The 25,766-nt window shown below is 41.5% G+C and overlaps 1 protein-coding gene across 2 annotated transcripts in view; it reads left to right on the top strand.

Moving 5' to 3' along the window:
• The window catches only part of RPS6KC1 (ribosomal protein S6 kinase C1), a 124,471-nt gene that overhangs the window by 82,649 nt on the left and 16,056 nt on the right, over positions 1-25,766 (top strand). For both annotated transcript variants that reach the window (XM_018556206.1, XM_018556285.1), the window contains 3 exons: positions 2,503-2,635; positions 15,839-17,359; positions 17,634-17,723. In XM_018556206.1, coding sequence (XP_018411708.1) covers positions 2,503-2,635; positions 15,839-17,359; positions 17,634-17,723 — 1,744 coding nt within the window. The remainder of the gene's footprint in view (positions 1-2,502; positions 2,636-15,838; positions 17,360-17,633; positions 17,724-25,766) is intronic.

Raw genomic sequence — 25,766 nt, 5'->3', positions numbered from 1 at the left:
CCATTTCCAAAAAGTCAAAGGTTTCCTCTTCTGAAAAACAGAGGAAAGTAAATGCATTGCCCACTCTACTCATTCAGCTATAACAGGTAATTCTAGTGTATTTTCAGCCAGTTCACAATTTGGGGCTGATGTATAAAAATTCTGCCCAGCATATAGCAGGGCATGTGCCGTTCGCACAGCATTATGGCCACTAGATGGAGCTGAGGAGCCTAGGAATTCCATCTAGTGGCGGTAATGCTGTGTGAACAGCATTCGCTTATCAGTCCCTTTGCGTTGTAAATGTAAAGTTTACCTAAAAGTAATTTCCAAATGCTGTGATATATTTTCTTGATGCATTTTTTTTTATTTGTAGTGTTTTACTTCTACCTGCTTTGTGTATATCAGGTAGTGTGGTCAGCACTGTAAAGCACAATTACTATGTAGCACTGCTAAGTAGAAGGCAACTTTAAGGGAATGGTTAGAACCCCTGTGACCTTTGTTTTATTTATTATTTGCAGTCTGTGTTGCATTGGGGAGATTTCTTTTCATTTCCTGCCCTGTAGAAAGTATAGGAAGTGAGGGGGAAAGCACCCTTGGACTGTTGTCACTGAAACAAGTGTTGGTAGAATTCCCCTCAATCTCCTCCTCTTCTAATGACAATTTAAGATTTAGAATTATCCCTCTCTTTTCGCCTTGGTGATGATATAAAACAGCAATTAAAACTTGACACCACTCTATCCAGAACAGATCCAGAATTTTTTTGTTCTTTAGGTACACTTTAGCATGATTGTGGCGACTTCTATGTATATATGTGTGATGAAAAATAGTAACTTAAGAAAAAATAACACGCAATAAAATACCATTTTAGTTTGGAACAGTTTTGGAATGTGGCATATTTATCTCCTATCGTAATAACCTCCTCAGCACTATATTTTCCTATAATTGTTTTATTAAACTTAATTTTTAAAAAACTTTTTCCACCTTTTTTTAAACTTTACAAAATTTTAAAACGTTTTTCTTATTGAAAATATCAAGGGGCTTTGATATTTAGTATCTCTGAGGAGAATACAGTATTCTCCTCAGAGATACTTTGTATCAGTTTGTAACACACTGAGCCGGCTCGCAGCTCCACAACACAGTAAGCTGCAACCCAGATCAGTGGTTGTTACAGTGCTCTGATCATTGAAATTAGCTATCACAGTGATTACAGGGCTGGGGCCACCTACTCTGCTGTTGAGGGTCTTCCTCGGACCCCAAGGGACCCAGCAACAGCAGTAACTCAATGAGCTCTGGTCCCTCCACGGACCAGCACTCATTGTACCACATGACGGGATTATTCCATCACCAGTCGTTAATGAACTGAATGATTGTGTCCCGTCATGGGTCGGGAAGGGGTTATTGCAAATCTGTCGCCATAGTGTTCATAGGCTTTTGTTCGTATAAGAACAGTTACTCTTCCCTCTATGTTAACGAGAAAGCAAAAGCAGCTTGATGCATGTCAAATTCACCTGTAATTAATTCACAATGATCTCAGAAGAGTCTCGAATTAATATCAAAAGCATTTGATAATTGCCCATTGAAGCTAATTGACACATGGCCCTAAGTGACAGGTTGAAGTTTGCTCATGTCTGAATGTTAGACACTAATACACAGCAATATAAGTAGTTGGTGCAGTGCGCTCCTGAAGCCCAGGACCACCTTTTGTTTTCCACAGGCTCCATCAAAGGCAATCTTGAAGAAGACCCCCTGGGCATCCCATAATGCAATGCAAACACCACTCAGTAGGTTGTTGAAGGCCTGAATTGCATAGTGGGATTTGCTGAGTGTGTTTCTCAATATTGACCTTTAAAAAGCCAATATTGCCATGCTACAGGCTGCCCAGGTTTCAGGGGCACCTGGTTTACCCTGCAATGCTGGGTTGTTCTAGGAATGTCTGTGGAGTGGTACCGGAAGGTGGCCAGTAATCAGATATGAGCCTTTTTCAGACTCTCAGCTGTAGTGACAGACTCCACTAGAGAAAATGACAGGTAACATGTGATTGGTTGCTGTGGGCTTTGTGTAATTTTTCCTTTCCAAACAGGTCCATTGAACATTTGTATTGCAAAGCACAGCAAGGCTGGCATCTATAAACTACAGAGTCATAGTTGGTGTGGTTTGAAAAGCCACCTAAAGCTCGGACTTGTCTTCCAGTGTGTGCGCAGCAAATAAAAACAGAGAGAGAGAGAGGTCACCAGCAGAGTACACAAAGTGTCACTCTGATAACTTACTTTGAGAGTGAGAATCTAATAGAAACGTTGACCCGTATAATTGATTTTAATGGTAGCTTTGTGCCATCTTCTGTTCTCTGGATACCTGCCAGATGCCATCAGCCGAGCCTCTGGGGATTGGAGGACATGGAGGAGCAGATGAGCGGCTTTTCTAATGCCCACAGTAGCTCAGATAGATTATTTGGTTGATAAACAGAAAGCACAGCGGGATCCAAAGGAAGCTCAGGGTACAACTGACCTTTCTGTTCTCTGTCAGGGTCTGAGGAAAAGCAGCGAGGAGTCTGGGAGCAGAAAGACCATTATTCCCCGCTGCGTACCCAACATGGTCTGCCTGCGCAAGTACATCATCTCCGAGGAATCTGTGTATCTCGTGCTGCAGCATGCCGAAGGTCAGTGGCTATATCAAACACTCCTGGAAATACATCTTTTAACCGAACAGTCTGAGGTCTTTTCCGTTCTTGCTTATCATAATATGTGTTCCAGCATAATAAATGTAATAACTGACATAATGGCAAACCATTTATCCAGCCATTGACACAAACAAAAAAATATTTATAATAGCATGTATAGACTGAATGAATGAATGAGGCCGCACATCGAATACCTGCTGCCCATGCACTTTATTATTCCAGCGTCCTCACCACACCCCTGGGTCCCTCCCTCTAATACAGGAATTCGGTGTGTGTCCTATTTTCATTGTTGGTTTAAGATTTCTAACAATGAGAGATGGGTGAGGAATTTTGCCTGCACCCATGTTCAGTACAAGGCATAGAGGGAGCCTGGAGCAGAGCACAACTGACAGTGCTCAAATAGATTGAGAGCAATACAGTCTGTAGCTTATTCTTTATCCCATTAGTTCTGCGGGGTTTCTGATTGGATGCTGGGTAAACACATACCCACTAGAGGGAGAACTAACAACACTTTCTTTTGTTTTAAAAATATGGAACATCATGCATGTAACAAGGCTGAAACCCAAATCAAACATGATTACATGCTAATAACATGAACTGCAGTACACTTTATAGCCACTTGACCTTCACTGCCCAATCCCTCCCTTGCCCCTAACCTATTTTTTGCTAAAAACAAACCTCCCAGGTGCCTACTGACTCCTTTCTGGGCTGTTTACAGCCATGGTGCAGTAATCTTGTTGATACTGCCCACACAGTAACTTCCCATATACTTGTGTAATGGTTTGCCCCAATCGTATGGGTACTGCCCGTGCAGGTCTATGGGAAGTTACTGCGCAGGGGCAGGCAGCATCAAATAAAATGTCTACACCCTGGGAAGCCAAAACTGTTAAAGAGGTACAGTATCTAGGCACCTGGGGCATGGGGTTTAGCTTGGAATAGGTTAAAGCTCTGGGAGAACAGGCTGGGGATTTTTTATTCTAAAGTAAACTTTTCCTTTAAAATACCTTGTCCATTTTTTGGGGGCATTGTATGTTCACATGACTCCCAGGTTACTGGTTTTCTTTTTAAACCATTTCATCAGCACACTCCAGGTATTCTTTTGAAGGGAAGATATACAGTGTTCACCTTTTTTCATCCTTTGTTGCATCTTAGTGCTGTTGATCTCCTTCATCCTCTTCCAGCCACTCCAGATTCATCTGCACATCATTGCTCTGGGCCGGTATCCTGATCGTGGCGGTGGACCATGCCTGTGCATTGGCATGGTCATTTATAGTCTCCATCAGGGGTGCATGTGAAGGAGTGACAACGCAGGATCACAATTGGAAGAGCGTTGTTACTCTTTAACAGGAAGTGTCTAAACAAGGACCTTCATGGCAGGATCAGCAGGTATTAATTGAATAAAAGCTGCAGATTTAAAAAGGACTGAAAACTACTTTTGAATTTACATTGACATAACAAAACTGTAAAAGCCAGCACCAAACTCTTTGCAGCCTAGTTCTCACCACAGAGCTGATATGCTAAGGATTGTCACCACACAAAACCAAGCAGCGGTCCAGATGCACTCTGAAAAGCCTGTTTAATCGGACTGGACTAAATTTTATAAAACAGTTTTTATTTCTTGTCCATTGAGGGACACAGTAATTCCTTTATCGGGGGTATACTGTTGCCTAGAGGAGAAATGGACTCTGGCAAGCAAAAATAAACCTGTTGGCCAGTGCAGGGTAACCTCTTCTTCTACTAGCATGCCTCGTTTATTTGCCTGAGGAAGATGGTGGTGTTCTCTTCAGCCCTGCTGTGTGGAAGACTGATTTTTGCTAGCATCTTTTTTTTTCTTACTCTTCAAGACTATACTTCTTCAGTCAAGACTCTTCTCTACGTCACTACTAGAACTCATCTCTTACATTGCAGCTATCCAGCGTGGCCATCCTGAGCCTGGCCTATGGACATCACAGGGATAGCCTGGTAGTGACCTTCGGCTTTGACTGTCCAGAGTTACAGTAGTTCAGATGGACCCTGAACTGTCAGAAATTGATGCTGGAACTGACTCATTGTTTGGAGTATCTCCAATCTGACTCTCCGCTTTTGCATGAGAATCTTTGGCCGCATAGTAGACTCTTTTTGAGGCAGTCCTATTTGGCATGTTTCAATTCGGACCTCTACAACGCAACATTCTGTCATCATGGGACAAAGTGATCATGTCTTTGTTCAGAATGATTTGTTTAATAAAACCAATAAGTTCCAAAACACCCTCTTAGGAGTCCAAACTTTTTTTTAATTCCACAGGAAAGCAACAGGCCGCCAACTTGTTTCAGGGGCCAAGTAATGAGGACTAGGCTTAGCCTAAAATTTCCATCAAAATCTTTGTCTGAGTTATGGGATAAGAAGATGTTGCAATAAAACTAAATCAATAAAAACATATATAAAAACCACATCTAGTAAGCAACTGTTTTCCAGATTTGCAGGAATGCCATGTAGTCTTCTGTTCATTCTTTCTCTAAGTTCTACCAGGGAGACATTGCAGCCTTATCTGATGCCAGCTTCAGGCATAAGGTCCTTCAGGCAGCTATCTGAACTGCAGGCAGTCCCCAGTTCTTTGTTGTTTTCTTCTCAGGCTTGTTAGTGTTTGTTTGCTGTGTCGCACTCTCCTCAGTTACACTGTTTTTGGGCACAGGTCCCACAGAGGTCACACCTCTGTGTTTATGATTATGCTTTTGGTACTGCTTTGCTGCAAAACAGAGGCATGCTAGTCAGGGGCGTCCCGAGGCCGAGTGTCACCCGGAGCGAAGACCGGGTAACACCCCGCCATGACGTCATCGCGCATGTGCGTCCATCTAATTGACGCCTGCCGGCAGCCGTCTTGGTGATGGACGCCGGCAGAGAGAGGAGGGGTCGTTCACCCGGCAGGATGAGGTATGCCGCTGGGTCCCCTCTCCTTTCTCCTGACACTGTCGGGCTCTCGGTCTATGACCGAGTGCCCGACTTTTTAGAGGGGGTGACACCAAAATGACTGTCAGTCATTTTGGTGTCACCCAGGTGAGGGCAGTACCCCTGCACCCCCCTTGTGATGCTAATAGTAGGAGGGTTTATCTTGGGTTGGCCTACAGGTTTTTTTTGTTTGCTAGTTTTGCTTTGTTTTTTTGTTTGTTTGCTAGTATCCAGTCCTTCTGTAGGTGGCAGTACAATCCTAAGGTAAAACAATTCCTGTGTCTCTCAATGGACTCCAAAAAGAGGATTTTACTGTGAGTACAAAAATCCTATTCTCCAAGGTAAATTTGAGAAGGTTTCTGATTTAAAATACAGATATGCCTGGCAGCAAACGTCAGAATAAACTTTATATAAAGCATATACCACATAAGCCCATTCTCACAAAAACCATGGCAGCCCAGTACTGAAGGGGTTAATCCAGAAGCATCCATGCTAACAGAGTCATTGTACTCCAGGTGTGACAATTACATTTCATTTGCCACCTGCTCTGCACACGTGGGGAAGAATCACAGCACAAGAAAGGGACATCACAAGCCGTTTTACTGTATGTAGCACTCTATCTGTGCTTTGTGTCCATATGTGTCGCCGGTGGCTGTATTGTTAGCTGTAATGTTGCCGGATTAATGTGTAGTGTTAAAATGTTAGGCACAAACTCTTCTTGTTAAGTAGAAGGCATTCTAATGAAGTCTAGCGGGAATTTCCTTCATTCTACTGATGAAACTATTAACAGGAACGGGCTGGCTTGGCACAAGATTGAGGAAAAACAGAGGGAAGGGTGATATACAGTAGCTGAATGGTGCTTATATCACAGCTTTAGGCAGAGCAGACCCTACGGAAAACATGGTGGTCCCAGTGACCAGTGGTGGTACGGTACTAAGACTCAAGGTGAAAAGTCAGCCACTGTTAGACTTTACTACTCTGCTTAATGGAACAGGAGCAGCAATAATGACAGAAGGAACATGTCAGACCTACGAGTTGAAGATTACCCGAGCTGATCTACAAAAAAGAGAAAAAAACATAGCAAAACAGAAACATACAAGAGTGACAGTGAAAGAAGTCTAAGTGGTCCATCAAGTCTTTTGTTTTTAAACATTTGGGTTTGTTTAATTTTTTTTTTTGTTTAAAGTTTTTCTTTGGGTATTAACTTTTTTCCCCAAACATATTTAAATTCACTCATTGTTGACTGACTCTCACTAACTGTGCTGGAAGTCTAATCCAAGCATACACTACTCTTTTGGTAAAATATTACTTCTTAATGTTACTCTTGAACTTCCCCCGTTTTGTTAATTTCAGCTTCATACTGAAAAATCTGCAAACTAGAATCTTATTTGCACAGCTAGTAAATGTAAAGGTCTCCATCACCCACCTTCCCCTTTTTTCACTTGAGGTTGTACATGCAGCTACTCACTTAACAACCTACCTGCCGACCACTTGGACTTATGACCAGCTCTCCAACTGGTCGGTGTTGTACACTGTGCGAAGGGTCAACTTCATCTCACAACATCTTTTCTCAGTCTCATTCCTACTCCTTCACTACTGTACATTAGTATTTACAGTAGGCAAATCTAAGTAATGTGCTGTAAATTAGAGCTGATTTCCCCTAATCCTCGCTTAGCTACCAATACATTTACCAAACTAGTCTTAGGAACGGAACTAGGTTGTTAAGTGAAAAGTGTCTGTATTAAGTTCCTGCAGTACCTCCTGATTTGTTTTATCCCTCAAACCTTGCACCATTTCACCATTTTTGTTGCCCCTCTCTGGACTCTATCTTATCCATATTTGTTTTGTAAGTAAGGTCTTCAGAACTGGACACAGTATATTAAATGATGTCTTTAAACACCAAAATGTGGCACCAAGTCCTGTAAGTTGCGAGGTTGGGCATCCAGATCGGATGACTGCACACATGGCAGCTTGACTATGGACGTTTATTCAATGTGGATAGAATAAATGGGTGAGCGCACAGACCAGGGACCTATACCGGACCATCTGAGGCATCCACGACTGCTCTGATACAGAGGACCTGAAAATTGGAGATCAGCTGATCTAATGGGGTCGAGACACCCAAAAATGTGAGTAAATCCATCTGATGGTCTATAGGAACACTCACTCTATCACGTTGGAGGTGTTTCCCCCTTGTTGTATCCAGCACTGTCTGAAGGAATTTTTATTGCGGTGTCTGCCGCTTGCTGTTTCTTGTGTCTGTGATTTATTACAAGCTCCTACAATACTAATGATCTGGACAACCATATATGGACTCTGTCTGTCCGTTTAACCCTCTAACTACCCAAAATCAGTCCGAATAAAGATAATGACTAGATCAAAGTATTTGACAAGTTTACTTCCATATTATGGATAACTATATTCAACTATCAAGGATCTTGTGGCATTTTCCTCTAAAATATATGTGACTCTGCACCTAACTTTTTGGCAACAAGAGATCTCTCTTTTTTCAAAGGATTGTTTTTCTCTTTTTTTCCGTCACGGAAACTATGTTATTCAATTGTATTCATTCCACTTGAAGTCCCGTTTCCCAAATAGCTGCTCATTGTATGTGTGGGGCCCATCTGTTTGAATGAGGTGAGTGAAAGATAGCTACAGACAATGTTGTCATTTTAATGGAAAGAAGCTTTTTGATGGTGTTTTTCTACTATTTTGTATCAATAAACATTTATTTATATACACATGCTGGTCCCGGTCTTACATGTAACCACTTTTGTCAGTGACTCTATGTCTCTGAAATCCCTCTCTACATTTATTGCTTTGGTTACAAGACTGTACAGATAAGCTTGATTTATCATTTAATGATAAGGGAGACATTAAATGGATTTGAATCTCCAAAGAACACTATTTCTTTTTTTTTTGCCTCCATGGATTGGACTTAGTTTTCCAGCACATCCCAAAGATGGTCGATTGAATTGAGATCTGGAGAATTTGGAGGCCAAGTCAACATCTCAAACTCGTTGTGTTTTTCAAACCATTCTTGGACCATTTTCCAAGAATCAGGAAACAGAATCTAGGACCCACAGCTGCGAGGCAAGAGCGATATACACATGTCTGCTGGTTTGCCAAGACAAGATATAACAATATAACAATCCAGCTGCCTTTATTTGGGTTTGGTGACAACCTCATGGTTATAAAGAGCTCTTCATCTGCAGGTTGGTTGCTTTCTGGGGAACAATTGATTCTCTGAGGAAGAAAATCTGTCCCACTCCCTAATAATCCCCTTCCCCAAAATGAGCAGTTCTAGCAGCTGCTGCCGGTCCCTTACTGCTCCACGTACATGAACTTTTTGCAGTGCGGCCTGTTCATGGACCCATCATCCAATCCCGGAACCTGTGGATGGTCAAAGTTTCAAAGGAAAAAGAAAGATGCATTTTTTAAGGTTATGCTACGGGCAATAAATATGCCATAGAACAGGCACACCCCTAAAGACTGCAGTTCACACCGTACAGGATTTAGATCCACATACTATGTATAAATAAAGTAAGTAAAGTACTGTTCAAAAGTTTACAGAATGCTGCTCACGTTCTCTGCAGCAATGTGCGGTATCAACACCTATGGGCCTGTGTCGACTATGAGGTTTTTGTTTGCGAAAGGTGTTTTTTGCATCCCCATATAAGTCTATGGGAATGCAAAATATACTTGAAACATGTTCAAAAATGGAGGAGGAGAAGGAGGTCAATTGCAGGTCAGTTGCATCTGTCAGTGCATTCTGGATAATCTCAGAAGAATCTCAAACTGATGCCATCAACACTAGCCCAAAGCCTATAAAGAAAGGCCCTTGTTTTTCTGCAGTATCTGTGTATTAGCAACCCTGCTGAATTTACTCTACAGGTAGACTGGAAAGCCAACCTAAAGGGTAACTATATATAATGAATCTTTAAACCAAAAGAACAAAGGATTCTCAAAGCACTGTGGGCTATGTAATAAGCCAGAACAGCAAACACGACCTGCCTGGAGGTATGATCTGTGAGACTGAAGCGATGGACTGAGCTGTCCGATAAAGGATGTGCCACAGCTTTGACTCCTGTGTAAAGGAAATGCAAGATCCCCCCTCAGGCTACAAAAATGAGGCCGTTCACATTCAGTGCTTTTAAAAAATATTCATGGAAACCATTGGGGAGTGGCAGGTCATCCAGGTTCACAAGATGAATGGCAAGATTCTTTTGCCCCACTTTCCCCCATATCTCTTTAATGTCAATGTATTGAAATTGGACAGAAATGGGTCCCTTTAAGTGACTAAGCAACTCTGAATATTTTTGCATGTAAACCTGACAGTATAGCTATACAGGTTGTGGTGAGAAGTGTATACACAGTAAAGCCGTCTTAGAACAAAAGGTGTTTATTCACATATCTCATTCCATCACGTATCCTAAAAATAAGAGGATTATTCCTTACTTTAGGACAGTGGGTGGAGCCATCCAAATCATTGCTGTATGCTTCAGTAGCCAAAGTCACATCCAGATCATCTTGTGTATAGTGCAAATATATTATTATTGTAGAGCAATTTATTCCAAACTGCATACGGCTGTTTCAGCATTTTTGGCCATCAGCACAGTGTATGGAACATACTGATTCGGTCAGAGGGTTTCTTGATTGCTTTAGTCCCTTCTCACAATAACTTATATGATTATAGCTATTTGTCTGTTATCATTGCAGTTTATAGAACACACTGATTCCATTGGAGGACTTTTTGATTTCCTTAGTCCATTCTTACCATAACCTGTGTTGTTCTAGTCTTGTTCAGTCCAAAGTCCTACTCCATGGTTTCCATACACTGTCCCCCCCCCCCCCCCCCCCAAAAAAAAAAACAAATAGCTGTATGCAGTTTGGAATAATTGGCTCTATAATTTAGTGCTGTTTTGCACTACATACCAGCGCCACTTGATGTGCATTTGACTGATGGGGCATGAAGCATTGGTTTACACTGGCCTAAAATCAGGGATAATCCTCATATTTTTGGGATATGTGAGAGAATGAAATATGTGAATGCCTTCTGTTCTCAGAAGGCTTTACTGCGCTGTGCATGTCAAAGTGTAATGATTGCAATGTTAAAATAAAAGCACACATTGTATATCTTCTTTATATTGGGTGGTAGCTAAGATGGACTGTTTTAGGGTCCTGCATGACAGGTACTCATGTAAAGAAAACAGAGTTTTTCTATGAAATCTCAGCAAAAATAGGGCGATTTTCTGTAAAATGTCACCATTTTGGTAAAATGCATTGGAGTCAATAGGGGAGGTGAAATAAAGGTGAATTTTAAGGGTACAGTGTGTTTTTAATAGCATCCATAAGGTTTCAGAAACTGCTTTCAACTATCCTGGACTTGTTTTTGTGTCAAAAGTAGGACCTTTTGATAGGGGGAGGTAATATCTCTAGAATTACATCATCCTCATTGACTGAAAAGAAAAAGACGTTAAATGTAGACCGTCTCTACTTCCTCTGAAATGCTGGCAGCCATATCACGGCTTCTGTTGGTGCTATGTAGCTAGCTTGCTCTTTATATGATATTGCAGATTGTCAGCAATAAAGCTTTAACATCTGGCCTCGCAAGCCTATGAATGCCTGGTGCCTCTACTGGTCCTTGTCTATAGCGGCTCATGTTTCCATAAGGCAGCCAGACTTTCTGGTACTTGGCTGCCCCCAGGTCTTCTGTACGAAACTCCAGATGTTCACTGACAAGGCACACTGGGTGCCAAGCTAACAGGCAGGTTGAAGCAGAGGTCGGTCCAAACTTTGAGTGGCTTCACCACTAGAAGCAAACATCACTAAGCAATTAGGTCACAAAGTGAAGGTCAAGGAGGACTCAGTTTATTTTTGGGGATACGGATGGAGAATAAATATGTGTATGTATATCTAAAAGAGATTGTACAGTTAGACATTATGGCCATCTTTAGATCTAAAAAATAAATATGTTCCACCCTTAAATGGTTTCTATAACCAAAACGTTCGGCGGCTCCATTGGTGAGATTCCCTTACTTCCTGTCTCGTATAAAGGTTGTCCCCAGGACAGGAAATGAGAAGAAAACTCTTTAACAGCAACGCAGACCAAAGTAAAAGTTCTTTTTTTAAAGTTAAGTAGGAGAATGCTAGAACTCCTGTCAGCTTTTTATTGTTTTTTCACGGTTAAAGTTTTTCCCTCACTTCCTGTCTGGTAAAAGGTTGCCCCCAGAACAGGAAGTGCGGTTAAAGCACTGTAATGGAGCCACGGATTGGAGTAAAACCTGACAGGGGATCTAATCTTTGCCCATAGTATCGAAAAGAAGAAAACAAAGTAATGATATGCTGACTAGAGCCGGGGGTATCTGCACATCCTGTGGTTACGTGCGGCTAGGGGTAGATGACCACCCCTGAACACGACAGTATGGCAAAAAAAATGGCAAGGGAAAGCAAAGAAAAATCAAGTAGTTTAAATCCTTACTCGCAGTGTTTTTCCTTTTTATAAATGATTTTTATTCACTTGCAATGTTTCTTTGCTAGAACCTTTGACTACTCCAGGAAGAGTCAGTTCTCTATTCACAGCCCCTTTGCTCCTTGCACATCATCTACTGGGAATGTCTAATTACGCTCTGTGCTGGCCTACCTCCTCCACCCCTCTCTTTACCCCCCTATATAACCTTTTGTTGTATCTGCTGAGGAAGGAATGAAGGGGAATACCATAGAATGTCACTTGAGTGGCAGCTCTGCTGGGGGTACTGATATCACATCCAAGGTGGTGACAGTCAGCACCAGTCTCAGGCTTTTGGATGTCAACACAAGGAAGGCTTTTACAGGGAAATAGCATGGATAAAATATGTTAAATGCAGATATTGCAAAGGTGTATTTGCCATTGAATGGTAAACTCCTTGCAACTAGGAGACAAAGGCAAGGCCATGTATATGGGGGGAAAAAACCTTCCAGTTAACCACTTCTCATTGTCACACACTGACAGTATTTTGATATCTCCATAAACTCACCGTGTTGTGGAATTGATTAAATCTAGTTCCATAATTTGGGTTTCTAGGGATCAATAAGCAGGGTCGATCATATACCTGTGTTAGTAATATATTGCCATTGTTAACAATATTACTGTAAAAAAAAGAAAACGTTTGCTATGTTATACTGGCGATCCAAACAAACAAAAAAATGTCTTGCTGAAGCTTTTTTCCCTGTCCTGTATCTATTACAAAATCCATCTATTCAAATATAGCACCAATAAGATTCCTGGCATTGGCCGGTGTTGTATTTGGAATTGATTGCAGCTTGGCAGAAGTAGCCCTGCTTTGTGCGTAATTAATGCCAAACTGTGATTATGGCCACATGCAAATAACGCCAGTTTAAAGATACTGTTATATGTTCCAGTTCATTGATGATTCCCCCCCCCCTTATCGCTGTTCTTATCCAGTGACAGTGCGCACTTTTAACGTTAATTGATAAGTAAAAAGGAGGCGTGCATTTGCAATCTCTGTTTTTCTTTTTCTTTCGGCAGCGTGGATTTTAGGCAGGTCAAGAACGTTTAATACACACAGACCCCCCCCCCCCCAAATGATCTCTTAACCAGAAATATAATGAAAGTTTATTTAGTGATGGGTGCGGAAATCAGTTTAGCCAGGCAGTGACCACTGTGTTGAAGAATTCGAAGCGGAGTGGTAGCACATTACAATCAGTAGTGAATTTCTAATCATAATATGTGTGTGAGCTTATTTAAAATGACACTATATTTTCTTTTCAATAACTGCACATTGCATTATTATTATTATTATAGAATACAGCTGAAATATTTTTTTGGACTAATTTTTGCTTGCTGTTCTATATTTTCTTTGTTGTATTACATATACAGGTTTGTAAATGCTCCCTCTTGTGGTCATGTGAGTTAGTGTCATTTTTATATTGTTTGTAAACCCCAACGATGAAATTCTTTTATTTGCTCCCTTTTGGTCTGTTAAATATAACATTAGGCGCATTTTGTGAAAAGGACACCACTCACACTCACACTCATATGCCCAAACCCATCAGTCCCATCCAAAATACCAGGTGCTGGCCAACAGAGGCACGCCACGGCTGCCACCAGCAATCCAATGCATCCAAAGCTGCACTCAACATCCACAACCTCGATGTAAAAAAGTTTATTTCCAGGAATCTACCATGTTAAAAGCAATACAAGATCCACAGGCTCTGACATGTTTCATCAACAAAGGCTTAATCATAGAGACGTTTTTTTACATCGAGGTCCTGGCTGTTGAGTACGGCTTTGCATGCATTGGATTAAGAACATTTTGTTATATCGGTTTAATAAGTTTAAAAAATACCAGTTGATCCTTCCCAACATGCAGTGATCTTTTAAGTTCCAAATACTTTATAGTAGAACTGCAAACACAAAGGATTGAAAAAACATTGCAGATTAAATACATATATGTGAACTGTTTTATTTTTCATATGATTTTAATGCTGTTCAGCCAGTCTTTTGATTATTGCAAATGTGCCACAATGCACAGCTAAGCAGATGATGCTTCTGTTTCCTGTTTAAGGAACTGCAACTTCATGTGTCACCTGCCTGCTTCTTGTGGAAAGGACCAGTTGTATTATGATGAGAACTCATTTTCCAAGTGGTATGCAAATGACACAGGAGGAATTCTAGCTGAAATAGGAAACACTGGTGTCACTTGGCTCACTCGGCATCATACCTGTATGTAAATCAAACGTGTGACAAATCCTTTAGCAGCTAAAACAGTTCACATATATGTATTTTAACTATGTACAATATTAAGCTGGAGTTCCATGGGTGTTGAGTGGAGCAGGTCTTTACGCAAAAAGATGGGACAAGTTTATACATGTAGGGGACATCTACCCTAAACTGCAATCACCTTTAGATATACTTACAGGGTTATTCACTAAAGGGGGAAGAGTTTGGAGAAGGCAGGAGAAGTGAACAATCTAGGCCAAAATAGCTGATCTGGAAAAATTCTCCAATTCAGCTCACTTTCCAGTTCAGCTGATGTTGTCCTAAATTGTTCTCTTCTTCTGCCTTCTCCAAACTCCCTGTTAACTTTTAACATGCTAAGGGGATTTCCAAAGGTTGACATTATGTCCAGAAATACGTGCACCACTCATTGTTTCCCTTCGTTTTTCACTTTGCAATTCTCCACAACTGTCAATCATGGCACACATACTGCTACCCCTGGCCACTAGCATTGACCCGGAGAGATGTAAGTGGCTCATAATTAGTGATGCACCGTTACTGTTTTTTTGGTCATCAAGTACGAGTACCGATATATTTTTTTCCGGTACTTACCGATATCGGTGCCGTGTGCCCCGATTATCAGGCAATCAGGATCATGACCTGATTGCCTGGGAAGCCAGTGTTCTATCGAATGAACACTGGCTTCACTTTCCCAGGGCTGCCTAGCAACAAGTGAAGCCAGCTTCCTGGCCAATCAGGGAGGTGGGTCATGTCGTGCCTCCCAGCCTCCTGATTGATTCGGAAGCCAGGCTGCCTAGCAACAAGTGAAGCCAGCTTCCTGGCCAATCAGGGAGGTGGGTCATGTCGTGCCTCCCAGCCTCCTGATTGATTCGGAAGCCAGGCTGCCTAGCAACAAGTGACGCCAGCTTCCCAGCAAATCAGGTAGCTGGGAGGCTGATTGGAAAGGAAGCCGGCTCTATGATCCCTCGGCACTGCCGGTCAGAGGGAAATCTATACTAGTATCGGTGCATCCCTACTCGTAACACAACCAATAGTGTGGCATCTGCTAGGATCATATTACATGCAGCAAGTTTATTATGAGTTTGTCTCCCTTCCACAGACCATCAGCAAAATGCATTTTTATTTATTTTTTTGCTAGCTTCCTATATACTCCTTATTCACTTCTTTTTTAGCACTTTTTAACTGTTCTTAATATGAAAGTCTAATCTTTACTGCTGCAGACAACATCACATTGTTCCATAAAATTTCCTTTTTGTCTCGTTTTGCATTCTATTACATTTCAAGCCCTTGTGTTTTTTTTTTTTTTTGTCTGGCGATCATATCCACTTTAATGTAAAAATGTAATCTCAGGTTAACATGTTTTGAAAATTAAGCAACCATGGTGGTAAATGAGGTACTAAGTGGATGTGTGCAATGATAATTTTCATTACTGTGCAAGCAATAAGGCATATGTGGAAACTCAGTTATTTGCATATGAGTAATCCTGTTTAATTTCAGTGTTTTGTTCTTGATTGCAGGTGGCAAATTATGGTCCTACCTAAGTAAGTTTTTAAGCAGAAGCACAGAAGGAAGCTTTGATGTCCCTCTGGCTAAAAGTTCCAATTCCAACGAAGATTTTTTGAAAAATCTTGCTCCGTGTCCACGCAATAGCATTGAGTCTAGGGAAAGTGGTGGTGGGAACAGACTTTCGGTACAGCCACTGCACAGCAGTCTCACTCTGAGCTCCCAGGACGACAGCAGTACACAAGATGACGAAGGAAGAGAGAGCCCTCTAAAATGGGCCGACTCTCCCTCCAGCTCTGAAGAGGAATGCACGACGAGCTATTTAACTTTGTGCAAAGAATACGGCCAGGAAAAAATGGAACCCGAAACCTTGAGTGATGATCCGTTGATTAAACTGGGAGGCGTAGACAGTGCCAAAGATTTAGACATACTACAAAACCCACTTTTGAACAAGTTTGACTCACAGCTCACCTTTGATGAGCTTAAATTATTACAAGATGTTGAGGAGGAGACCATGGGGCAGACCTCGCTGTCCGATGCACTGAGCAAATCCAGGAACAGTCCAATGGAATTCTTCAGGATAGATAGTAAGGAAAGTGCCAGCGACATGCTTGGGGGTGATTTTGTTGATAAAGCTTATAGTCTAAAGCCTGAAATATTCAACTCGCTTTCTCCATTCCAAGATGATGATGTGGATTCTGAAACGCAAAGTATAGATGTTGATAAACCAAGTGTAAGACCTCAGGACACTATAAGTAGAAGCTCTAATGACTCTGTCCCTGTTATATCTTTTAAAGATGCTGCTGTAGATGATGTTAGTAGCATTGATGAAGGTAGACCTGATCTTCTTGTCAATCTTCCAGGGACGCAGCTGGTAGACACGGTGGAAAGTCTCAACAACTTGTGTTCAGAGAAAGATGTCATGGACTCTAAGCTACTTGAAACTCCTGATGTATTACAGATAAAGAGCAGCCTAGATCAAATTATTAAACCTCAAGAGAATTTGCTTGTAGAGGACGTTTCTTCTAAAGAACCATCCCAAGACATAACTTTATGTCCGGTCAGTGTTGACAATATTAAAGGATCTGTGTTGACGGCAAATCCAGAAGGTTCTGACTTACCGCTTAGCCTAAATTTTTTTGAACATGTATCCGTTCAACCATCCTCTTCTGCCACATCTTCATCCCTGTTAGACTTGACCAACAAACAATTTTTAGAGACCAGCACTCCTAATCTACATTCTGCCACTTCTAGTATTTCTAACGAGTTAACTGCAAACCTTTTACAACTGCAGATTAAAATTGAGGACACGGACAAGGTTTCTGACAGGAGGAGAGAATCAAGGGAAGAGCAGGAGATACACAAAATTTTTCAGGAGCTCGATGCCAAACTGTCGGAGGCCGCCCATTTAATTATCCCCGAGTCTTGCATCCGGAGATGGGCCGCTGAAATAGTCGTAGCCCTCGACGCTCTCCACCGAGAAGGAATTGTGTGTTGCGATTTGAACCCAAACAACATCTTATTGAATGATAGAGGTCAGGAACTTTTGCAAATGCATTTCTTTTTTATTCCAATGTTGGTTCCAATTAACTGGGTAGGCGTTTTATCTTGTAATTAGTATCTTCATTTCCTGTCTGCAGCTTCATTATCAGTGCTGCAAATTCACCCACTGTAATAGCTTCTACTACTTAATGATGCCATTATTCTTAATGATACTGTTTTTAGCTAGAAAGGAACGTAATTACAGTTCACTTGTAGGGAAAATGGAAGGGAAACATGTTTTGATTTCTCCCGTCATTTTGTTTTTAGGACACATTCAGCTAACGTATTTTAGCAGGTGGATGGAGGTTGAAGATTCGTGTGACAGCGAAGCGATGGAAAGGATGTACTGTGCCCCAGGTTAGCTCAATCACCTCATGCCTTTCACTTGAAAAGTAGATTAGCAGCTTTCATTTCCTCCCGCAGCTCGTGTAACATACTTTTTATTGGACGTGCAAGTTAATGCATGGCCTGATATTCACACTAATTCCTGTCCTGTCATGTCACATTGCAGATATGGCTAGTAATTGAAGCCTTCTCGAATCGTAAATAGTTCTTTGTGCATCTCTACTTGTCATTCTGTTATCAGAATGGGTAGACATTTTACAGATACGTATCCTTGCTGGTCCATGAGTTAATTTTTTTTCCCTTTAGCTATATGGTTAAACATGATTAAATCACAAAGGTGAATCTTTGAATTAGGTGCATTTGCATGGACTTTAGTTTGTTATGGCCCCTCCTTGTACCACATGACTGACCTCGCTAAAGGTCTGTTTAAAAGAGAAAGGGAAAGTAAAATGTTTGTATAGATTATGCCATAAGGCAGCTTATTTGCAAGCGAACTCTTTGGCCCCATTCACACTGCGCGATACGCAAATCGCACGTTTGTCGCGCGATTTGCATTTTGCGCGATATCGCACGATTTGTCGCGCGATATCGTGCAAATGCTTGAATTGAGCAAGCGAGAATCGCCGCAAAATCCGCTCCAAAAAGGGTCCTGCTGTAGCGACACACGACCCGCGACAGCAGGACCCTATGCCCCAGTGCAAAGCATTGAAGAGCGATATCGCGCGGTAAATAGCCGCGATATCGCGGGAATTACCGCGCGATAAATCGCTCAATGTGAACGGGGCCTTTTAAGTAAAAAAAAAAAGTAGTCCAAGCCTTAAATAAAATTCTTGCTCGCGCTGCAGTACTCCTTCGTTCGGTGCTGGTCCTCTTCCAGGATGACGCCCAATGTAATTCAACTTACTTTCTATGAGACCAGGGCATCAAGGACACACCCCCTGGTGGTGCATCATAGGTAGCCAGGTTGGGCTAACAGAAGAATCCTACAGAGAACAAAGCTCATTATGTGGCACCGTTCTTTGCAGAATTCAGGACCCGCCCACTGCCAGAGAAAGAGGATATGCCAAGTTTTTCCATGTGTTTATAGAACCACTGCCAAATGTGCACTATTTGGCTCATAACCAACTCATTGGTACATAATTAGCTGACGAAAGCTGCCACAGTTTGTCCCCAGAGACTCAGTTTCCCAACTGGGTGCCACCATATTGCTTCTCTTACAGTGTAGAGAAATTTAAGGCTGGCACCTGCAGCCTGCATGTCAAAGACACCTCAACCTTTTCTCTGACAGTCACATTTAATTGATTTCTGCACAGCTGATGACAAATGTAATGGCAACGGGGAGTGGCTAGATAGGGAGATTAGGGCTTAGCACCTGACTTTTGACAGAGTAAAAATTTGCATATCAATACTGTTTTAGTTTTGGGGAAAGGCTGAGTGTGCTTGGAAAAACCTGTAAAGTAGATTGACGGTACCACTTTGCATGCTTGCGGAATGGAAATGTTATTGTTAAACCTTGAGGTGCATACAGGAAGCATAGCCCCCTGACATCTGTGTACTGTTCCAGTCCACTCTTCCTTTTTTAGTGTTATTTAATGATCCTGGAATGTATCTGCCGGTATTGTTGGAACATCCACCTTACTGTCTTTAACATACAGAAAGTCTGATATCAAAAAATACTAGTTACTCATTTATTTACCTACCTTGTAAAAGAGAGAAAGAGAGAGATAAAGCTACCTACGTTTGTATACTACTACCGCCTTCCATTTGACTCTCTCTTCTCTTAGTGCTTATTCTGCGCTGGGCTTCATAGAATGGAGATTAACGTAAAGTGAGTGAACCTTCTATGTAGACAGAATTACTAGATTACAGAATGCTTTTGCTTGGTACTGCTATTTAAAGAGTGCAATATGAAAACACAAGAGTAACCAATAAGTACTCTTTAATAGATTTTGGATGCATTGTTTGGTAGAAAAGCGAACAATCCACCTCTGCTTTTGATCTACTAATACTCCAAAACCTGCTTACAGCCCAGATATTCCAATTTATGTTCAGGGACTTACTGCTTTGGTCTTGGACACAGCAGTACCGTAGGTACCAGGTAGACTCAGTTTCGGTAAAGCAGCTGGGAACTAGGGGCACTGGAACAGGTACTTCAGTAAAGGCACTTTTGGAATTTATTTTGTAGTTGGAATTGCACTGACCTCACAAGTCATTCCCCAAGAGTAGTTGCAGAGTGTTGTTGAGGCATCAGAAATACTTACATAGGACTACGCACTGGTCACGTGGTCTCTGTTGAAGGCATTTGGGGAGGTAACATTGGGGTAGAGTCAGCAGATTAACATCTCTACCTACCCTTCTTCCTCCCTTTCACAAAGACCTAAAAATAGAAAGGCAAGTACTCTGGATGTCTCTGCAACAGTTTGTTAAATTAAGATGGTTGATTTCAATATGAAAGGGCCCTAGTTATAAAGCAGCGTCCGTACTGCTGCTTTATAAAAAGAAAAAAAGACCTGCACATTTATAAAGCGGTGTGCTTTGTGAATGTACATTGTGCTCTGCTTGCTTTGGGACTCCAAAGCAGTGTAAGTGCCATTCAAGTACATAAAAAAAAAAGCAATGGAAGGGGAAACCTGGTCACATGCCCTGTCAGTCATGTGACCAACCTCACCTGCAGGCAGAGACAACTCTGTGGTACACTGCAGGCTGACTTTATTGAATGGAATGTAACAATGTATGCCAATACAGTTGTGAAGTAACATGCAGAGCTTTATCTACTTTCTGCTGTAAATATTCCCTAAAGTATTATATCTGTGTTCAATTTATAGCTTCTAAACCTCATTTACAAATTGAAAACAAGCACTTAAAGGCACATACTCATTTTGTTTGCATACTTTGTAGAGGATTCTGATGTGATGTTAGTTCTCACAGTGGTGGGCCAGTAGGCAAGGGCGAGAGGCACAAAAATGACTTTCTAGAACTGAAGCCTGTTATTGGTGTATTAGAGCTTCATATGTGATGTGAACATACATTTAGATGCCTTTAGGTGGCAGATTTTCTTGACTGTTTAATGTTTAGGGGCTTAAAAGTGAACACATTTTAAACAGAAATAGAGGTTGGACATAACCTGATATGAGGTAGAGAAGTCTGGGAATAAAGGAGGTTGGTCAGTTGTACAAACACAATCTTTGTACCCTTAGACAGATCTCGGAGCAGAGTAGTCGGCAAAAAAAAAAAAAAGCAACAACAATAAAACTGTTAGAAAACCATAAAACTTCCCTTTAAAGCCCAACCGCAATCTCACAACTTGTTATATTTCTTTATAGTTCTGATTTGAGACCTGTTTTTTTCTTGGAAACACCTTAAAATAGCTTTTTCTGCAAGTGAAAATGTTGCTTCCTGCTCTCATACTCCAGTTCTCTATGCTGGCAAAACAGAGTAGCAGCCACACTCTTTTTTTCACGATTGTCCTTTCACATACTTGTACAGTAAGAGTGGGTAATGTCAGCCCACCAAGTCTGCCACCAAGTGCTGATTAGAGACCCCAATTCTAAACCCTATTGAACTGCATATTCATTTCTAGATACCCTGCACAACTGTTGTAAGAGGAAAGTTGAGGTAAGATTACTGCGAAAAGAAGTTTTACTTGGGCCAACAGGGTGACCTGATGCACTACCTCTGGTAAATTAAGTTTGGTCTTTAATGTCAGGGTGAGAGGTGAACAAAGGTCTCACTTAACCAAAGTAACAAACACAAGTAAACCATAGTAAGTACTTGTTCATACATGTTCTCTTATGCTTATAGGGGATTGGCAGTATCCATTCTAACCAACTGGATATGCTCAAATTTTAGAACTGTTAGATGTAAACATAGCAAGTGGGGTTTTTTAAACAGAAAGTGTTTTATAATGAATAAGCTGTCATTGTAGCAGTAATAAGATAATATCTACCACTGCTTTCTGTGTTGATGCTGGTATTCGGTGTCCCAAATTTGTTTTATGTAATTGGCACACAATACTCATAATAGAATGTGGCTAGTACACCAAGGTCAGGTGTCCAAAAATGACTTTATTGACGCATGTCCATCTTGTCACAGAGAAGGCAGCATTTCGGGGCTACTTTGGGTCCCTTCGTTAGGCGCAATCTTCACCCAAAGTGGCCCCGAAACTTTGGACATGCGTCAATAAAGATGACCAGTGAAACGTCTTCAAGAAAAATACAGCAAGTCCAGTGGCCTTGACTTATTTTTTACAGATATACCATGACCTGGATGAATGAGAACCTTCACAGACATATCAATAAATACATTTTTAGACACTTGACCTTGGTGTGCTGCTGGCATTCTGTTATCATTTGGATTCTAGCGGCACCATTAGCAGTCCCTTCCATCCACAAGGGGTAAATCGGTAAAGAGTGCGGTGGAATATCTTTTTGGAATTGGGATGCAATAAGTCACAGACCTAACCCTCTTTTCCTTACCCTGTTTCCCTCTTAGCTCTTCCGAAGTTCTGTCTAAAGTAAGGTTGACCTATATGAACTGCAGGGCAAAATCAGCAGATCCATTATACAAAATGAAGTATTTCCAAGACAAGTTGGGGTGGGGTGGATGGTTTGTTCAGATGATTGGGGTGTTTTACAGGGAATGTGTCAGGATCTGGGCCGTATTTTTAAACAATTTGCGAACTGAGATTTGAGCACCATTTCATCGTATGCTAGGCAATGTTTTTCACATTTATAAAGGATTATGTAGTGGAGAAACGGGGAACTTGATTTTTTTTTTTTTAATCTTTCAAACAAAAGTGCTCTATTTTTAGTAAAAAAAAGGTGAACAAACCTACCAGTAAGTACATTTGCAACAGTCTGCACAGTTTTTGTCCTTAAAGTCTCTGTATGCCTCTTAATCAATGTGGTGCGCTTCAATAATATACGGTAAAAACAGTTTAAAGACAGTTGGGCCAAAAATGATTCTTCTACCGCTTGTGTGTGTGGATACCTAATATGTGTCCTGTAGGTATCAATGAATGTACATGCATCCTAACTGCATTCATGTGTGGGAAGTACATCCAGACATCAGTGACCAGCAGCCTCCAACGCTGGCTGCTAGCCTTAGCTGTTACAAATAAGAGGTCTCTTGACAGGTCCCCTTTTAAGAAGCCATTATGCACGCTGCCAGGCGTCTCCCAGAGAAGCCCAGCAGGTGGCACTCTGTTCCCAACCTTTCTCCCTCCTGCCATTCCTCGTCAATAAACGAAGTTTAACTTTCTAATAAGAGCTTCAGCCGTGGCAGCTATCACTAGAAGTTTATCCTTTCCATCCCTTCCTATACAAAGGGCTTGAAGTCCTGCGCTTTTCTCTGGTGCATTGGTCCTGAAATTCTCTCGTTGACCAAACCGGTTTTCACGACACTTTAAAGCCCTGCCTCGTACTCGCTTTGATGAATTTCCAAACTGAGATCCCTATGCCCAGCCTCGAATAACTTGCAGTTTTGTTCCCAAACCCGCTAGGGAAAGGTGCACTTATGAATCATTCACTGTCCGTAAAATCGGTGAGGCAGCTTGAAAGAATAGCTTTGTATATTTGCCAGCGATATTACTTAACTGTTTAAATACAACCCCAAAAAAAAGAGAAGGTAGGATGAAAATGATTCACTTCTGTTCAAACAATCCTTTGCTCCCATCTACCCCCTGGGACCTTTTATCTCTCATTCGTCTCCAAAACACTATCCACCTGCTCTCCTCCTGACTAATTATTGTGATATATCTTTTATCTGCTCGGCCCATGCCTTGGTATTTGCAGTGTGCAAAGTAAAAATTCCCGCTGTACTCAGAAAGCTGTGTGTGTTCCAGGGCAGCGGGGAGGGCCAGGATCTGACCCCTCTCTATTAATAAGTGAACATTTTCCATAAGTACAAAGCATGACGTCTTGTAAAGCGGAATTACATTGGCAATCATGTTTTCACTTAAAAGGGCACATATTGTGTATTTACAGTCATTTCTGATGTGCATTTACACACTTTTATCTCCTCTATTTTTGTTATTTTATTAAAGTGCATCTCCAGGCATTACCCAAATTTACCTCTCAGGCTCCATTCACACATTAGCGTACGCGTGGGAACGCACAAAACACAAAAAGCAATACATTCTCATGGGGCTCGTTCACACCTGCGCGTTTTTCCGCAGGCACAAGGATGCGGCAAAAAATACCAAGCAATTTTTCTGGGCGATTTTTCATGCATTCTGTCCTGAAAAGACTATGGTTGTGGCCACAAACGTGTGGAAAAATGTGCGTCTATAAAAAAAATGTGCGCGTTTTTCCCGCTATGTGTGAATGGAGCCTTCGTCTCACTCTCCCCCTCGAGATAATGTCCCAGCATTACCTTTTTGCTGTAGCGAGAAACAGCTTTTATTACTCTTTGTGACATGATCACCAGGCTTGTAAAATTCTTAATTTGTAACATGGGAGTTCTGTTGTCCATCAGGCAGGGCTGACAACCCTGGTTGTAACTTCAGTGCAGCAGAGGCAATGTGTTGTCAGCCTAAAAAGGAAATGTGGACCACACTGGATTTCTGGAAGCTCAATGGGTATATTTCTGTTCTTGCAACTTTTTTTTTTTTAAAGTGATAAAACATAGGGAAAGGCACATGCAGCACACTGCAGAGCTGTTCCCATCGTCAAGGATCTCAACATTATATTCCTCGCTATGGTCCCTCAAGTTAACCCGCCGTATATTCTAAAATGCGGGACCGATTTTAAACACCCTGGGACTGGCAGTAGTGGGCTCAAACACACTTAGACCCCTGAACGTTTTGTAGCGCGATTTCCGCTAAAAAATCGCTCAAATTTTTCGGCGGATTTTACGCGATTTGGCCCAATAGACTTCAATGGTGTAGCTCAATGTCGCTCATTACAGGGGATTTTGCGCGACATTGTTGCGCTTTAGAAGTGTCATTTTTGCACAGAAAAATAAGCAGGAAACAGGAAGAGGAATTATGTCACATCAAGACCGATTTTGATTGGATACAGCCCAATGTGGATGCTACGAAGTCCATGCCAAAAGTAGCGCGACAATATGTGCACTGTAGCTCAATGTCATCTCAGCTCAAATCACCACTGAAAAGGGGCTTTTTTAGATGAGCTCAGTGTTAATGGGGTCTTAGGCTTCATTCACACTAACACTACAGATTCCTGCCGCAGATATCCCAAATATTCTGTTTAGAAGAGGCCGCTGTCACCCGTAGAAGTTAATGACTGGGTGACATCGGCAGCATCTGTAAGCAGCACTCCACATGTAATTGTATTTGATACGATTAGATGCTGTTTTGAATAGATCATTGTTCCTGGATGCAATCTAACTTTAAAATGACACAGTAAAAAGATCTGTACAAAGCCTGCACCCCAACACTTCTGTGATTGTCAGTTTCACATCACATAACTCTCAGGGGTGTTTTCTGCTAATGTCCATATCACTGATGTATTCTGTAATGCATGGAGGTCAGCAGGAGGAACCAGTAAGAACTGCTAGAGACACAGAAGATCAACACTACTGTAAGTGTTGGTTTTTCAGTGGATTTTGGGGGACTATTTCTACCTATCAGTGCAGCTAGGGCAGCAGGAAAGGTATTTACCTTCTTTTACCGATATGGCTTTTTATAGTTCTTCTTACCTAATGGCAGGGTCTCTGTAAAGCCATGCCTCAATGGCACATAATACCCAAAAAAAGACTAATTTCTCACCACTGTTTTCATAATTGTGTTTAAGGGGGAACAATGCGCTAAGGTGAAACATCTCTGGATCAGTTCAATAGCCAGATCATTAAAATCTCCAGCTATACCTTTCAAACTAGTGTAAAGGAATACCTATAAAAAATGGTGAATAAAAAAACTCTAAGATATTACGAGATAGCCTGAAAACATTTGGGGGACTCTGGATGCCTTGAATCAACTATATACAGAACTAAAAATTCAAGTCAAGGCAGCCCAGTGTTATAATCCTTCAAGGCAGTCTGAATTGTTGTCTTTCCAGTTTCCTTAAAAAATACTATACCATCAACAAGCCCCCC

Source organism: Nanorana parkeri, unplaced genomic scaffold (genome assembly GCF_000935625.1).
Source record: "Nanorana parkeri isolate BGI_ZX_2015 unplaced genomic scaffold, ASM93562v1 scaffold1, whole genome shotgun sequence".
Taxonomy (NCBI): Eukaryota; Metazoa; Chordata; class Amphibia; order Anura; family Dicroglossidae; genus Nanorana; species Nanorana parkeri.
The sequence above is the reverse complement of the archived record's forward strand: the minus strand, read 5'-3'. Positions and strand labels throughout refer to the sequence as shown.